At 34.8% G+C, this 18,133-nt stretch overlaps 2 protein-coding genes across 4 annotated transcripts; one reads left to right on the plus strand and one right to left on the minus strand.

Annotated features, from left to right (window-relative positions):
* The first annotated feature begins 4,169 nt into the window (after positions 1-4,169).
* On the plus strand, positions 4,170-13,281 carry LOC112034777 (uncharacterized). 2 transcript variants are annotated; one of them, XM_065760121.1, is made up of 16 exons: positions 4,170-4,568; positions 5,726-6,177; positions 6,556-6,778; positions 6,888-7,115; positions 8,098-8,222; positions 8,379-8,450; positions 8,552-8,639; positions 8,801-9,048; positions 9,478-9,752; positions 10,148-10,347; positions 10,506-10,901; positions 11,132-11,233; positions 11,404-11,701; positions 11,895-12,043; positions 12,418-12,702; positions 12,975-13,281. In XM_065760121.1, exons 2-16 carry the CDS (start codon positions 5,813-5,815, stop codon positions 13,179-13,181), a joined length of 3,261 nt encoding a protein of 1,086 aa, XP_065616193.1. In that variant the 5' UTR covers positions 4,170-4,568; positions 5,726-5,812; the 3' UTR covers positions 13,182-13,281. The 2 variants fall into 2 exon arrangements, with proteins under 2 accessions (XP_065616193.1, XP_065616196.1); XM_065760124.1 differs by lacking the exon at positions 10,506-10,901 and having other exon boundaries at positions 4,172-4,568.
* A 200-nt stretch (positions 13,282-13,481) lies between these two features.
* Positions 13,482-17,659, minus strand: LOC112034774 (probable inactive heme oxygenase 2, chloroplastic). Of its 2 annotated transcripts, none has more exons than XM_024067592.2 (6): positions 17,064-17,659; positions 16,223-16,446; positions 15,582-15,689; positions 15,355-15,485; positions 15,083-15,171; positions 13,482-13,852 (listed from the first exon to the last, which is right to left on the minus strand). In XM_024067592.2, exons 1-4 carry the CDS (start codon positions 17,587-17,589, stop codon positions 15,393-15,395), a joined length of 951 nt encoding a protein of 316 aa, XP_023923360.1. In that variant the 5' UTR covers positions 17,590-17,659; the 3' UTR covers positions 13,482-13,852; positions 15,083-15,171; positions 15,355-15,392. The 2 variants fall into 2 exon arrangements, with proteins under 2 accessions (XP_023923360.1, XP_023923359.1); XM_024067591.2 differs by having other exon boundaries at positions 15,083-15,142; positions 17,064-17,658.
* Between the last annotated feature and the right edge of the window lie 474 nt (positions 17,660-18,133).

Here is an 18,133-nt window from a genome sequence, read left to right on the forward strand (position 1 = left end):
TCCTCTACCATGGAAGAAATGATGGCTGAAATGGAATAAAGGGTCGTCCTTCTCACAAAAACACTTAAAGATAACGACCTCCAAATTGCAAATCTAATGAATAAAATCAAAATGCAAGATCTTGGTGAATGAAGCCATAATCCTAAGTTCTCATCTAGCTTCACCTCTACAAAGAATGACAAAGGGAGAGAAATTGAAAAAACTCCCTAACGAGAACAATCTACTTTGGTTGCTTCATTGTCAATCCAACAATTGTAAGACATGATAACAAATACCATCCAAGCACAATATGGAGGTTCTTCTATAAGTTCTCTCACATATTCAAAACCCTATACAAAGATCGACAACATGAGAATGCCAAATAGGTATCAACCCCTTAAGTTCTTGCAATTTGATGGCAAAGGAAACCCTAAGTAACACATTGCTTACTTTGTAGAAACTTGTGAAAACGTAGGGACTCAAGAAGGCTACTTTGTAAAGCAATTTGTTCATTCACTCAAGGGAAATGCCTTTGATTGATATACATACTTAGAACACGAGTCAATCGACAGTTGGGAACAACTTGAAAAAGAGTTTCTTGACCAATTCTATAGCATGCATCTCACTGTGAGTATGATTAGAGCTTACTAATACCAAACAATGGGAGAATGAACCAATGGTCGATTGTATCAATCGATGGTGTTCTTTGAGTATGGACTGCAAGGATAAACTTTTTAAAATATCTGCTATAGAGATGTGCATCCAAGGCATGCATTGAGACTTCTTTACATCCTTCAAGGGATAAAGCCCCTAACAATTGAAGAGTTAGCAACTTGTGCGCATAACATGGAGCTAAGCATTGCTAGCCACAAAAATACCAAACCTCTCAAACCTGAGGAAAGGAACGAAAGGAAGAAAGTAAAGGGGAATGACAAGAATGCAAAAGGAAATCTTAAAGACCCAATGGTTGTTAACACTGCCGTAGTTAAGATTCCAAGAAAATGAGCAAAGGCAAATGAAAAATGGCTTAAAGGATGGCAAAAGAATCAGGTGCATCGTCTAACTTTTAAGGAACATGAGCAAAAAATATATTTTTTCCCTGATGAAGATGTGCCAATCATCTTAGAACAACTACTGCAAATGAAGCTAATTGAACTACCAGAATGCAAGTGACTAGAAGACATGAGGAAAGTTAATAACCCTAACTACTGCAAATATCATCGCATCATTAGCCACCCAATCCAAAAAATGTTTCGTCTTCAAAGAACAAATTATGAAGCTTGCCAAAGAAAATAAGATTAATCTAGACATTGATGAAGTTGTCAAGTCAAACCATGTGACCGTTGCTTGTGATGTACTTCCAATTCTCAAGCAGGGGGCAAAGAATACTGAAGCTCACAAGTTGATTGACAAGGATGATGTAAGGATTGGCCCCATCAATGGTAAGTTCCTTAAACGCTTCTACCCTTGAAAATCGAGGATCGCTCCTTGGTAAGAGTTTAAACTGTCCACTGCAATGCTTCAAGAGTACATGGTGTCTTCTCATTATTTTTGAAAGCATACGAATAAAGAGAAATTAATCCCACTCTATGTCACCATTTGCAAGTGTGGCATAGTGGCTGGATGCCTTCATCACCCTTGAGGCCAAGGTCTCGAGTTTGATTAGTGGTGATACCCATTATTACGCAATTGGTACCCATGAGACACCGTGGGGTGTAGGGTGAGGATTACACATGTGAGCCCTCATTTTTTTTTGAAAAAAAAAAAAACAAAAAAGTGCCAAAAAAAAAAATCATTAAAAAAAATCATAAAAAAAAATCACCAAAAAAAAAAAAATTTTGTTGAACTATGTAATGACTTGATCCTTCTTTGAGGTACGTAGGTAGCTTAGTACTTTTCACTAAGTTCATTCACAAGAAAAGAAGAAGGATTGTTAATTTAGCTTGAAGAGTTTTTCCAAAGGTCGTCAATATGCTTTTGAGATCCCTTTGATTGGCAAGCGTTGCTTAAGATTAGTCAATTGCTCACTACATGATGCTCAAAGATCATTGTGGTGGAAAAGACGGCTGCAAAGACTTGGTGTTACTTAGCTTTCCTTGAACTAATGATAAACATAAGTTCGTTCTTGGTTGTTGAGTAAAATAAAATCTTCAACCTCTTTTGCAAGGAACGAAGTCTGCATGGCATTGCTCATCTTCTGTAGACATCCTCCCATGTCTCTGAAATATGCTTTGCATCACTCATCTCTTGGGGGCAAGAAACCTTTCACCTTTTGGTGGTCGTCATGACACGCAAGGATGACTACAGAACCTGGGAAGGCAGCTGATAGGCCCAACGAACATCCTTGCCCAAACGAACCCATCAAGCACCATCGTCCACTCTCCCTCCTCATGGACGAAAGGAGGTAAGCCATTAAGAAGAGAATTCAATATCTCAGACAGTTACAAACTAGCTGTCAGACTATTGAAAGCTCATCAAAATCCACATTAATGAGCTCAGAGGCGTTACAAAAAAAGCACTAAAGCTACAATAATAGCCACAACGGCTAGAAGCAATGGAGCTATATATAAACACATTTCAGAACCAGACAAGGTAGGATTGTTGATATACACTTACACTGTTACTCTAATACGTATGGCTCTTATATTTTCTTTTAGCCTCAACACGCTAACTTTACCATCGGAGACTCCATGGCTGGCACCACACCGATGACCACCCAAAGAGGATCCCTCTCACGACATTGCAGGTATAGAGACAAAGTTGTTGACCTGTCTAGACGAACCTACTCAACTGACGATTACAACATCATCAATATCATTAAGTTGTTTTCATGATTTTGTATCCAAATTCAAGCTGATTTTTCATAATTCATTTAAATTTGAAGGGACTGCTAGAATATAAGGCCACGCTTTAACTTATAGGTAGTCCATTTTTAATGTACTGATAAGTCTAGTATGGTTAAATAATCTATCGTCCTATACTGTTTACACTCTCATGTTGTTAAAACAGCTCAAAATGCCTACATATAGCACTCTGTTGTATAATTTAATAGGCGATTTTTTTTTTGGTAGTAAGGAAAAATAAATATACTGTACACAAACATTAAATAATGGATCATATTTAAGAAAACCATAAAATTACAAAGACTTCCCCATAGGTGTTCGATGATGTAGTCGGCGAAGGTCAGCAATAGTTAAGGTGAAAGTGCCATTTATTCGATCCCTCTTATTAATTATACACAAACAAATTTGGGCATAAGTACGACATATTTTTGACTCATTAAATGTATAAAAAGCAAAATGCCAAAATTCATTAATCCACCTTCCCTTTCTAATGTCATATATGTATATATTAACAACTTCAAATAAGAGTTATTCCCATTAACGTTGGTTCCTAAAACTGCCTTCTAGAAGTCATATGTAAAATGTAATCGAGGGTCTAGATCGATTCCTTCAGGCAAAAAAAAAAAAAAAAACACGTCTAGATTCTAGATTGATGAATGTGACTAGTCCAGTCCACAAATACAAGTCATCAAGGTTTCGCGTGAATTAAATGATAGGATAATTGCATTTAAAATTGTCTTCTTAATTTCCATTTCCCTCTTGTGGTCCATGTTGGACCCTTTCAAATCTGTACTTATTTTTTAATTGGGTCCAAAAAAAAAATTTAACATTTAAAAAAAAAAAAACTATTAATTGATTTATTTCTTAATCCAAATTAAATAAAATCTAACTATGTATCTAATTTCATATCAATTAAAAAAATTTAAATAATATATATAGAGGTCCAATTAACAAATATCTTTAGAGTATTTATTAACAGACCATTTTAAAAATGTTTTGAAGTCATTTTCATATGAAATATAAAAAATTGTCAAAAAATAAAAGGTAAACTATTTTTTTTTTCTTTTTTTAATAAAAGTTTTTAAAAATATTTGATATATCAATTAAAATTTAAATCTTAAAAAGTCATCATCAAATTCAGAAAACAGGTTACACCAGACATGCCTGGAGTGTCGTTTTCCGTTAGCAACTACCTAACCTTGTTCTGTTCTGTAACCGTAAGCAGTATAGTATGACATGAAATTCCCAAAACGTTAAAAAAATAATAATAAAGGTCAATAGGCCACCGAAAAAGACTTGTGCGTAAACTCGTAGATGTGTACGAACTACGAAGTTGTAAACTTCGAGCAATATTCCATGGCACTCTTAAAGTCTTAATCTTGAACGTGTCTAGTCTCTCCGGTCAACGATTATAGCTACTTTCTTTCTCCTCACTTTATCTGAGGAAGCCGTGAACTTGGGATATGGGTTTTGACCAGAATATGCCATTGTTAGCAAATGCCAATTCCACGGTGGTTGGAGGCAAGTGTTGCTTCCACCAAGGTTCGGCGTTTGGTAGAGAGTAGAGTGAAGAAGTGTGACACTAGTAGAATATTCCATTGTTGATTTTTTAAGCTCGTTGAAATGTTCTCACATGGGGGCCCAAGTGGATTAAGTTTTTAAGATATATGTATACACAGTTTCCTCGATCTATAACATTGATCTGTTCATTTTCTTTCCTATCGATCGCCACTGATCTACCTGCAGGTACTTGTACTGCTCTCTCTATTTCATGAACTTCTCTTTGAACTTTGGAGACTGTGTTTGATTGGTTACTTTTTTATTCGAGCAATTCAAGCTTCTATACTGTTTCCTGCGTGATCTTACTAGTTTTGATCTGCCATATTGTGATTTCATTATATATGTGAGCTTTTTGATACATAGAACTTGAATGCTTGTTCCTTTCTTTCAAGATTCTAATTGAGAAATCCCAGAATCGTGGTGGGTTTATTAAAATATGCAATTGTTATGTTTTTTTCGTTGACATATTCTCACATGACCAAGTCAGATAAAATTCATATATATATATATATAGTTTCCTCGGTACTATTGCTTTTCATTTTCTTCCCTCGCCCCGATACCAGGTACCTGACCACTCTCCTCGACTTAACGAATTTCTTTTTGAATCTTTAATTGAAGCTGTGCATTGCTTGCTTTCAGATTTAAGCAATGCATTTGTGCTGTTTCGTGCATAAATTTCGGGTCCTGTTCGTGTGATTTCATTTATATATTGTAAGCATTTTATATATAGAACAAGTTTGCTTTCACATGTGTGACCCCATCTCAAGTATAAATAACATCATTCACAAACACTTGCACATGCCCCACTTCTTCCTTACACACCTAGGTACTCATACTAACTCTATCTCCTGCTTTACACACAAGGAGGAGACTTCTTGTTTTTAATTGTTCCAAGTGGGGTCAAGCCCCCAACTTTGAAACTTCAAGCTAGGTTATGGTGCAGCTTCTAGGTAGCTAAAAATTGTGGTAGAGGTTTAATTGAAAGGTCGTAGGAGAAATAGATATTTTTTTATAAAACTAACATGTGCATATGAGTATTACTGTTCAACTTTTTATACGTTCATTTTTATATGTTCAAATGTAGACATTTTCAAATCAATCGTGGATATAAATAGGAAAAAATTAGATGTAAATTAATAAGTGTAAAATGATATTTGCTTATTATTATTTATTTGAATAAATGATTTATTAAGTATGATTGTACCTTAAAAGATAGTACTTAAAATACTATGCATTCTATTTTGAGGTAAAAGTAAGCTCATTAAGCTTAAAAGTCTATTAAGTATTTTGAGGTTTTAATTTTCTTTTTCTTAATGACAATACTTATAGTAGTCCTTTCACAGAATTCAAAAGCTTGCCTGGTAACGTGAATTCCATAGTGCAAGATTACGAGAAGGCTCTAACAAGCAATTTAGAGGAAGCCCTCAAAAATGATAGGGAGGGTTATGGCTCATCTGTTGGAAACGGTTAGGAGTACTGGTTTTCTAAATCCCTTCGAATTCAAAGCCGAGAAGATGGAGAGGGTTAGGGAAATCCTGATGAGATTTGGCTTTCTAAAGGACACGTACCCTTACCAACCTGAACTTTCACGTCATGTTGTATTGGTTGCACTACTGAGTTGCGTGTTTTTTAGCAGCTTCGACATTATGCAGACTCTTAACGATGACAACAGCATTGTGTGGTGGACTGTTCATTTCTGTTTGTTTGCATTCTTCTATTTCTTTTTACAGCCTTGGATCCGATTCTTTTCTCAGCCATTGATAGGGAAACCGAGCTATTCCAATTTTTATAAGTGGTAAATATTACTCCCAATCTTATAATTTTGTTCATACTTTATTCTGAAAGACATAGATTTATAACACATTGATACATACATATATACATATGCAAAAGGCAGTCGACTTCGCTTGTACATGCTCATCCTTATGCATGTGTGAAGGAAAAATGATCTTCTCCATTCAATAGATTAATTTCATAATTTAAATTAAATATTATAAATCTAAAAGTATATCCAGTGTGAAATTGTTGAAATTTTTAAAAATCATGACAGTTTGAACACTGCTAAATATCATAATCATGAAATGTACACTTGAAAGGAATACTATTCCATGTGTATTTTGAGAGAGAAATTTTGTCCCCCCTAACATCAAATCCTGACTGCCACCGTGAACAGGCATGTATCTTGGCTTTTGGTAGCGGCTGTGTATCATCTTCCCAGTTCTCACTCAGTGGCAATGTCTATGAGAATGAATCTGTCTTTATTTTTGACAACTTTTGCCTCTTCTATATTCTGTCTTCTCGCCTTCCACTGTATTTTTAAGGGCATCCAGTACATTTTTCCATGTGATGAGACTCGAAAGCTGCCAGACATATGGACCATTCTCCAATTTTCTGCTGTAAGTCCTAATGAAGACCCTTTTTTTACCTCTATTATATATTATCAAGTTATAGGTCTTTTCATTTGCCATGCAAATTAACTCTGAATAATTTTTCCATGCTTTGAAGGTTGTGAGTATAGCCTGCTGTACTTTTCTGAGTCACTGTAGAGAGAGACCGCTTGAGCAAAGTTATTTGATAGACAAAGTCTGCTCATCTTGGCTTGCTCCGTTTGAGTCTGCGAGTTACTATTATTATCATCCGGCTTATCTCTTGTGGGGCAACGATGGGATAATATACGTTCCACTTTTTGCCATGTGGGACAATCAAGGGATAATATTTGTTCCTTATGCCAAGGTACTGCTGCAACCTATTCTAAGTGAGCTAGTTTTAGTGTTTTAAGTGTTTTACACTACTGAGAAAATACGAATTGATCTATGAACTATGAAGAATGGAAATACACCAAAATTAGAAATTTATACTGTGTATGAGAATTTAGCAGCTGCCACATAAATTTATTGCCTAGTCTGCAAGTCATATTAGAAGTTGATAGTTAAACTGAGTATTTATTTAGTCAAGATTCAATACAAATTTAATCATAGATAAACTATAAAGCAAATATATTTCAAATTCATGTACACATGCAGGGTTCAACATATGAAAATAGAGTGAAAATCCAATAGGTAAAAATACTCCCAGGCCAAGCCCAAATCATCAAATATTCTATGAATGTTGTTGCGATACAAATGATACTCGCGACTTCCTGCTGGATGCATAGTCAGAGTAAGTACTTGAGCTCCCCACTTTTGCTAACAACTGCAGACTCCTACCGCATTCCTTCACAACCACTTGATGCCGCAAGTTTATCGGTTGACTGCAAATTCGATCTCTCAGTTACTCCTAAGTTTCTTAAGGATTTGATCATGTTTCTGTGATTTGAATCTCAGATTTTCCATAATAAGGTCTCGGTTGACCAAGTGTCTACTGAGAATTACCGTCCTATCTCGCATGATCAAGCCTTGATCTTGCTCGATTATAGTTGACTATAGTCTTCACTCTTTCACAATGAAAAAAGTTTCAAACTTTAGTAGTCCTCTTTACCACAATTCAAAATATATTTACAAAATAAAAAATTACTAGTAAATTTGGCATGCAATATATTAATAGTCAAAACTAAAAATCCTAACAGAGTAAAAACAAAATTTTTTAGAATTCTTAATACAAATAGCATTTTCAATTGTTCTATGTCATCTTGTATTATCCTATATGTATATTTTGGATTTTTCAGTTCATTTATGTACTTACTCGATCATGTACATTTTTTTTTTTTTTTTCTCAGTTAGCTAGCACTAGCAGTGAGTCATCACCTGCGAGTTCTTCAGACGAAATCAATCTCATCTACTCATGTTGGGTCACATTTTTAGGCATGTACATTGCCAATTATGTAGCAGAGAGATCATTTGAGTGAGTACTATATATACTTGATCTCCTAACGTGCAAAGCGTTTTTAATAATTTTTATAAACTAATAGTTGAAATGAATTAGGACGTAGAGATGCCTTAGTCTAGACATGAGCTGTATTTAGCTGTTCTTAATTAATTCTTATGTTCTTATGGTCAGACCAGGTGAAAAATACAAGAAGAATAAGCAAACGAAGCCTGAATTTTTAGATATGGTTCCCTGGTATTCAGGGTATATTTCTATCATCTTTTATTTATTTAATTTTAAGTATTTTTTCTCTTCCAAACACCCCGTTCAGTTGTTTTTGCTATGGTGGTGGCTATGTGTTGCAGTACATCAGCTGATCTATACAAGACTGTTTTTGACCTCATGGTATCAGTAACTGTATTCCTAGGTCGCTTTGACATGCGTATATTGCAGGTATGGGTGTATACTTAGCGCACATCATTTAAAATCTCATCTTTTATATTCTTACATATGGCAATAAGTTCCTTATTCTTTTAAATTTGTTAGGGAAAAAAAAACTGGATATAGATCATAATTAAGTAATTTCTTTTATCTCCCCCTTCCTTCCATCTTAGGCAGCAATGAATCAAATTCAAGTTGTGCCAAAAAATAAGAAGAAGGCTCAAGCTGGAATTCAACAAGGAGATTATTTATATGATCATTTTAGTAAAGAAAAAGAACTATGGTTCGACTTCATAGCTGACACCGGTGATGGTGGGAACTCAACTTATACTGTGGCACGACTACTTGCTCAGCCGCAGATTAAAACCAATTCTGGAATCTTAAAACGTGGAGACTTATTACTCATTGGTGGGGATCTTGCGTAAGTTGGCAATACATATTATGACTCATAACAGGATAATTTGACATTGTCTTTATGTAGTTAGCCTTTTAATTTTTTTGATTTGAGGCAAAAAATTTTACTTTTTTTTTTAAAAATAATTATTGAGATGACATACGTGATTGTTGTTAAATTTTAATTTGCTATACTTTTCTACTTCTTTTTGCTGAGTGCTATACTATTCTACTTCAATTGTGTTACTACTATGTTAATTTATATATTACTTGCTGTCACATATGTTGTTTAATTTTGAACATTTGCTTTTAGGATTTAATTTTGATTGTTTCACATCCAAGAGTATTCATACTTGTTCACATCATGTCAACACTCTTTCATATCAGGTAAAAATGTGGATATCAGTTATAAAAGTGTGGGTATTATGTGAAAAAATCATTGCTTTTATTATTATAGGTATCCCAATCCCTCAGAGTTTACATATGAAAGGCGTCTCTTTCGTCCTTTTAAATGTGCACTTCAACCACCACCCTGTCATGAACAGGGACGTATGGGTGTCAAGAAGCTTGATGAGATGCCTCCTTGTTATGAACAACGACGTATGGCTGTCAACAAGTCAGCAATCCCTCCTGGGATGACTGAACAGAAGCAAGACAAAAAAAGCACCAAAAAACGAAGACAATCGTTGCCATATAATGGACCTCGGTGTTTTGTTATTCCCGGAAACCATGGTTGGTCTTAGTTTTCATATAGCCTCAGCATCTTCTTTAATTACTTTTTTTGAATTAGAAAGAGGGAATATCTTGTATATATAAAGGAAACGTGATAAAAAGTAGTATAAATTTTATTACAAAAATAACTTACAAAATATAAATTGATGTCTCTATAAATATATGTGGTTTCACTTTACTATATTCACGATAGACTTAGTATCCTATAGAAGAAAGTAATAGGATCATCTTCAATTCATTGGAAATCTTTTACTATATATTCTCTCGATGAAAATTGCCATTCGTGTATCACTTTTTTTTTGGGTTTTGGAGAAGAACATTCTTCATACTCCTTAAAAAACACTTGCATCTAGATTGTCACTATTTTGTGGTAATATTTTGTTTTTGTTTGACAGATTGGTTTGATGGACTTCACACATTTACGAGAAATATATGTCATAGGAGCTGGTTGGGTGGGTGGTTCATGCCTCAGAAGAAAAGTTATTTCGCCTTGCAACTCCCTATGGGATGGTGGATATTCGGTCTTGATCTTGCACTCCATGGTGATATCGATGTCTACCAATTCGAATTCTTCTCCAAACTAGCTATGAAAACGGTATATGTTAAAGCATTAAATTAGTGAATTAGAGTAATTAATTGCTTACGCATGCACATGCATTTTATACCATGAAGCATATGAATATGTATTATTATATGGATGATCTTAATGTTAATTGACTTTACCTTGCTTGTATATAACTATGTGTAATTAAGGTGAGAAGGACAGACTCGGTTATCATCATGACACACCAACCAGATTGGCTTCTTGATTGGTATGAGAATAGTGATTCTCAAAAGGATGCTTCAGACTACCAATCAAATGGAAATAATGTCTCAGACCTGATATGTAACATTTTAAAAGAAAAGTGTAGACTTCGAATTGCTGGGGATATACATCACTATATGCGCCACTCAATTGTTAGATCAGATGAGTTAGATAATTCTCAGCTAAAAGGAAAGAATGAACCAATTTATCCCCAACATCTACTTGTAAATGGTTGTGGTGGTGCATTTGCACATCCCACCCATGTCTTCAGCGATTTCAATGAATCTCATGGAGTTTCCTATAAGTGCAAACATGCTTATCCTCCTTATAAAATTTCAAGAAGGGTAATAGTGAAATTTTATTTTATTTTATTTATTTATTTATTTATTTTTGCTTGGTAAGTGTTTATGCAGGGGATAGAACCCCTGAACTGTTAGGTCATTAGAAGACCGAGTACCACTTGGGCCACGAGGCCCGGTTTGTTCTTTCGCTTCCTTTAATTACCAACTTCTCATCTTATAACATTTTTCTTCTGCTTCTTGCTTAATACATCTTATTGATTTTTAATTTGCAGCTTGCATTAAGAAATATTTGGAATTTCAGAAAGGAAAATTGGCAGTTTGACTTTATTGGTGGCATTATTTACTTTATGCTGGTCTTTTCTATGTTTCCACGGGTGAATTTCTTTTCTACTCCTAGTAGACTACTCAAATTTATAATGGTTTTTCTCTCAAATATATAAATCTCTCCATAGGAAACATTAGGAAGTCATTAGCAAATTTATATTAGTAGACAGTATCAAGTTGATTTTTACTATTTTTTTTCCTTTTTCATGTTCTTCTCCAGTGTGAGCTTGATCACATTTTCAAGGAAGATTCAATTTCTGGTTTCTCAAGGAGTTTCTTTGGCACAGTGTGGAATGCTTTTATATACATGATGGATCTCTCTTATGTGTCTCTAGGAGGTGCTACGCTATTGCTAATTCTGGCAGTTGCATTCGCACCTTCCAAAGTGTCATGTAAGACACGGGTTATGATTGGAATTCTTCATGTTTCTGCTCATCTGGCCTCAGCTCTAATTCTTATGTTGGTGCTGGAATTGGGTATTGAGACCTTTGTCCGGCATAAACTTGTAGCAACTTCAGGTCAGTTTTTCCTTTCTGTTATGGGACATTCCACGAATTTTTTCTTGCTTCAAATTGTATGATAGAGTACGGTAATGTTTTCTGTTATATGTTGATTGATTTACGTACATCTAAGATAGTAAAGAAACAACTAAAATAAGACCTAACACTTAATGCAAACAAATTCAACCACAATTTTTTTTTTCTTGTTCAGGCTATCACTCTTTATATCGGTGGCACCAATCTATGTTCCATAGACACCTCCCAGTTCCAATTGCCATTCAAGATAGTATAAAACGATGGACTTTTGGGCTTTATCCTGCATGTATCAAGTATCTCATGTCTGCATTTGATCTACCAGAGGTGAGAACAATTAGTGCAGGGACAAAAAAAAATTTCAATGACTAAAGTAACATATTGTGCTTGGGGTAAAAGTTTTTACCCACTAGTGTGTATACACTTGTAAAAGAACACTAAAACCGTGAGTTTAACTCACATTTTCAATTTCGAAATTGTGAGTTGTACTCGCAATTTTAGTGATATTACCATACAAGTGTGTAATAAACGATTAATGTTAATAACAAAGACATCAGCTCTAAGCCTATGTAAAAGTAATGTTTCTTTGATTACAAATTCACAATTTATTACGTGAGAAATGCTCTTTCTTAGTTACTCCACAAACATGCTTCTTCTTCCTCTTCTTTACTGACCAATATTCATATGAAATGTTCAATCAGCTCATGGCTGTGACACGAAACAATATTTGCAAGAATGGGATGGAGTCTATCTCTCGATGGGGTGCAATCATTTATTATACTTCCATCTTCCTTTATTTCTGGGTCTTGTCAACCCCTGCAGTTTCCTTTGTATTTGGAAGCTACTTATACATCTGCATCAATTGGTTTAACTTACACTATGATGAAGCCTTCTCCTCACTTAGGATTGCTGATTTCAAGGCATTCACGCGATTTCACATCAAACATAATGGCGATCTTGAAGTTTTCACCCTTGCAGTTGATAAGGTAAGAAATTAACCCTTATAGGTGGAATTATATATAAATAAAAAACATTCAAATAAATTTATTGACAATCAATTATTTTAGATTAGTAAAGCCAAATTGTTTATTTTTGTGCTTGATTTGGAATGATGGACTATGGTAAATACATGAACAAAAATAGAGCATCTGTCTTTTATAGAAGAATAAAAGTTTTTAATTTTAATTTTTCTTATTGTTATAACTTGTATAAAATCCTTGAACCTAATGAATATGGGATCTGGATCACTGACATTTAGGTACCAGAGGATTGGGAGCTGGATCCTAAATGGGAGGGGCAGAATTCAAATCAGTTGAGCCACCTTAGAGAGAATCCCAGCCAATGGAAAGCTGCTGATTCGGATCAGGAACCGTTAAACACAGTTAGGATTATTGACAAATTCGTTATTCCACGAAAACATAGTCCTGAATCTCTTGATGATACCAGTGGAACTGAAACAGAATAATAAATCCGATTTCTTGGTCAAATACTCACTGACTAGGGCCGATGATAGCAACAAATAATGTTCATTCGATTCTTGTACAATAATTCATTCTTTTTCATGCGGTGCTGTTCATCTAGGATTGTAAATAAGCCAAGCTATGAATGAAAAGGTTCAGTTAGGCAATTGTGTACATTTATTTATGGGGAAAATGTAAAATTTTAAATGAAATAAAAAAGGCCAAAATCAAATTGAACTTAATTTAGTTTAAAATTGTAATCCAGTAGTGTTAATGTAACATTGTACCATGCAAAGAAAAAGCAGTACAAAGCTTAGTTTACCTAATTGCTTGATTAAATCATACAAATTTCATTGACATTACTGAACACAAATTTCACCACCAGCATAAAGTATAAACAACTATATTAGCACTAGCCAACCCATGTAGAACTAAACATAGCAGTACTGCAACTTACACCATCAAGGAAAAAAAAATGTGAAATATTCTCATAAGAATTTTGTCACGGCCAAGTTCAGCCAGTGTAGCATCTCTGCTGGTCCTTTCTAGCTTCTACGGTTATACCATCCTCGGCCTATTGGCTAAGATCGAGTGTAGCTTCTAGGGTTATAATCCAAATACAAATAGTGTTCTCACGTGACTATGCCACTAATGTCTCAAGACATGGATATCAGCCCTAAGAATGAACAACATAGAAATTATAAAACTCATTGCAAACAATGATAATCAAGAGGAAAACAAAAGAACAAAAGAAAAGAGTATGTCAAGAGAATGTCAGGAACGAGGCCAGTGGACTTTGGGAAAATTGATGCCTCCAGTCACATAAGAAAATGGTGGTTGGTGACAAGGCCGCAACTCAATCCATGGGACCCAAACCCAAAAGACTGATTTGAGTTGGTTTGGTTCGATTCTCTGTTAGAGAATTGTGTTATCTGACCCAACCCGAACTAGACTTTATATATATATATATATATATATATTACGTACAAATCTTAATATTATACATTGCTGCAATATAAAATTATAGATACATCATCAAATAGTGTGTACTATCCCTTTCTTTTGTTCTCTACATCTGTTTCTACTCTTTAATATACTAGTCCATTTTGTTTTAAAGAGAAAAGAGACCCATAGAACCAAACTGAGCCAATCCAGAAAAAGATAATTAGTTTGGGTTGGTTCATTTCTATTGCTAATTCCGTTTGCTTTTGGGTTGAATTTGGTTGTTTTGATTGTTAATTTTCCCAGAATCAAACCACTACCAACCCAAACCAAGTTGCACCCCAAAAAGGGGTGTGTATATTTCTTAGTAGAGAGAGAGAGAACAATAGGAAGTTGTGCCCAAGGTGAAAACCCCATCTGCAACACCTACAACAAGTGTGTGAGGTAGAAACAGTGGAGTGGCAGAAACGGAGTAGTTACCCGCGAAAACACAACCTTGTTTCAAGGGGATTTCAAAATTGAGGTCAATTAGTAAAGATAATATCATTTTATTTTTAGAATAAGATTATCAACCCATAACATGTTTAGCTCAAAACAATAGGCAATTTCTTTCCATAGTCCATCAGATAAAATATTGTTAACAATTTTCAAAAGGCTTGTAACTGAACTTACTGGTCAACATCAGGTAGTAGGCCTCATAGTAATACATAATATCGTTTTAATTTTAGAATAAGAATAGATCATCAACGCATAACATGGTTTGTTCTTCAAACAATAGGAAATTTCTTTCCATAGTCCATCAGATAAAATATTGTTAACAATTTTCAAAAGGCTTGTAAGTTGTAACTTTACTTACTCAACATCAGGCAGTATGCTTGAATATCATAAAGAATGAACTTAGTAGTCTACATGGCACTAAAAAACTATAAGACTAAAAGGACAACTTCAAAAACCCAGAGCATACCAGGAGTCATTCAGAGGAAGCTTTGCTGTACTTGGGAGAAAAGAACTGAGATCCAGCCACCTGCACATCAATCATCCAGTCCAATAGGACTTTTTGATAAGATAACTTAGTAAAGGGATCAGAGTTATCAAAAAAGAAAAAACTTAGTAAGGTGATCAAGCTAACTAAAAAAGCTTCAAGGTAATAGAGCATAAGGAAAGTCACTGAAATGATTTTCAGCATATCTGTTCAATTTACCAATGAACAAACAAAAAGAAGAATTACAGCTTCACCTCTTGACAAACATTCAGAATTGTAATTCGAGATGACTTCATAAGATGATCAAGCGGACAATCTGCCCCAGGAAACGAAATGCCTTTGTTGCTTCTTTTAGGCATCTGTTTTTCTCATCACGACACCAGTGCTACATCAAAGAATTTCAAACATCCAACAGATAAGTATTAGAGATCTCCCAACTTCAAACTAATGCAAACCAATTAGACATGACAGGTGCATTAACCTCTCCAAGCATGTTCAGCTTCTCGCGAACATCTTTTATCAACTCTGCAACATTGCCCTCCCATTTGTAGAACTCCAACTCCCGTCCTTCTAGGAGCATCTCAGAAACCTAAAGACAACAAATCAACAAGAAAGTGCTGTATTGATAGTTTGATACACATGCTTGAAAGAAATATAAACATTTGAAGAGCTTTAATTTTTCTTGACGGGTCCAAATAGGGAAATGTTTTATATAGGCCGTCAACCATCCACCCATCCAGGGACATCTAGTGAGTGAATAAACACACATTGTCCAAATTATTGCAAGTGCTTAGGGCTCAATAAATGAGTGTTGCTTAAAATTTGTGATAAATGTAATAGGAAAATAACACAGAAATCACACAAACACACACAAGTGAATCTATGTGTCCTTGCCACATCTATAAAAAAAACCAACTTCATTTCAACTTTAAACTTGAATCATCTACAAAATAGATGTTGGGGTGTCACCCTGAGACTAAGGCTTGATTGTTATTGTTGTTGTTGTATCGTTTCCAAATACTCAATATATTACTGCAAAAGGATATTTTTTCAAATCATGAAACACCGATACAGCATCAAATTGCTGAAGCAGCATGGACAAGAATATAAAATCACGCATACCTGTCTTGCTATCACTTGACCTCCTGCTATATGCGAAAAATATATATTGTAGAAATGGCACATGAACAATGGGGCACTCTTCTCTGAAAGTTCCCCCAAATACTTGGCATAAGAAATCCCCGGACTGCTAGGTTCAGGAATCACAAAGCCCTGCTGCCTAAGCCACTCTAAATCTTTTTCAAGAGCTTCTGATCGTTCCAATCCAGTTTTTCTGAAATAGGCATCTGTAATAAAATAATAAAATCCCACACATTAGATTCTAACAAAAACCACCAACTCTTATTTTCTTGCATCAACATTTTCCTACAAATTCTTCTTCTTCTTTTTTTCTTTTTTTTTCATCGATGGGCTTAAATATACTATTGGTTCCTTAAGTTTAGCTCATAAGCAATTTTAGTCTATTAAAGGACGTGGAGAAACTAAAAACTGACATATCATCATTATATTAGACACATTAGAGATTAAAAATGATCTGTTAAGAACTAAAATTAGTCAATCTAAGTTTTTTGGGACTTAAAGCGATTACTTTAATGCTCTGTTAGTTTTGTAGCAATTTCTGTATTTTCCGGTGTTTGGACAATCCCAATAAGGTGGAAAATGTTTTCCGCGCGAATATCGTTTTCCGAAACTACGCATGCTTAAGAAACCACCATAGATAAACTACCAGCCACAAATGATTTCCAGCTCATTTTCAAGGTCACAACCAAACACAAGAAAGTGAGTTAGTTTTCAAGAAAATGTTTTCCCTGGAAATGAGTCACTTTCAAGAAAACATTTTCCGTTTGAAACAAAAATAGCATCACAGACAGGACAAAAATAAAAATTAAACTCAGTCACTCACAGGCAACGTGACTGGATTCATCGACAATGCGCTCCACAGTGTTGAAGACGAGCTTGCTATCAACCAAATAATTGAGGAACCCTTCCATGCTGGGCTGCCACGTCACTCCTCCATCATCACCATCATTATCTGAAGCTAAATTCTCGTCTTCTTCTTCATCTTCACCGAGTGAATCTTTAGTGTATTTTTTGCCTTTTACGTTTCGGAGTCTCATAGCAACGAACCTCATCTCTTCAGTGATTCCTATGCTCTCTCCTGGATACTGCCTCCTATACCTCTTCCTCCGCTTTATAATTGGCGGAGCACTGGTTGTTGTTGAGATCGACGGAGATGGTGAATACGACGACGTGTTGGAACCAGAGCAACATAGAATTAGGGCTCTTCTGTTACTCATACTCTTCTTCTTCTGATTCGTCGTGTTCGTTGAAATGAAGGAAGAAGAATGCATTGGCATTGAGTGTTGTTGTAGTTGTAGTTGTTGTAGTAGAAGAGGTTGCTGCACCGTTGTCTTCAATAACGACATCATTTTGGAACTCCAACGAGAGAGAGAAGAGAGAGAGAGAGAGAGAGACAATGGTGGTTCTGAACTTCGGATTACTGATATTTTCTTGTATCACAGCAAGAAAATTTGGGCTTCAAGTTAATGGGCTTCGTAGCTGTTATTGGGCTCTTTGGCCTCACGGCCTGTGATTACAGTAGAATTATTGGGCACCAATTACTAGTTTATACTATTATTTAAAGATCTTCTTCGGTTAGATTTCTCATTTTTTTAGTTTAAAAATGACCATACATCTCATGTTTAAGTTAAAGCAAAACTAAAAGATAATTTGGTAAAAATACAACTCTAACTCCCGCTAAAATATTCCTTAAGAAATAGGACTATTCTCTTATTAATTTTCAAATTGATTTATTAATTTATAAATTAGATTTTCAAAATAAAAATTATATATATATATAATAAAATAAAAAATAATTTTTTTTTCTACAAAATAAGATCACTCAAAAAAAAAAAAATTATCGCTTCGTGCGTGTAACGAAGCTAGTTCATATTTAAACATCTTGTTAAATTT

Source organism: Quercus suber, unplaced genomic scaffold (assembly GCF_002906115.3).
Source record: "Quercus suber isolate HL8 unplaced genomic scaffold, Cork oak 2.0 scaffold_17, whole genome shotgun sequence".
Classification (NCBI taxonomy): domain Eukaryota; kingdom Viridiplantae; phylum Streptophyta; class Magnoliopsida; order Fagales; family Fagaceae; genus Quercus; species Quercus suber.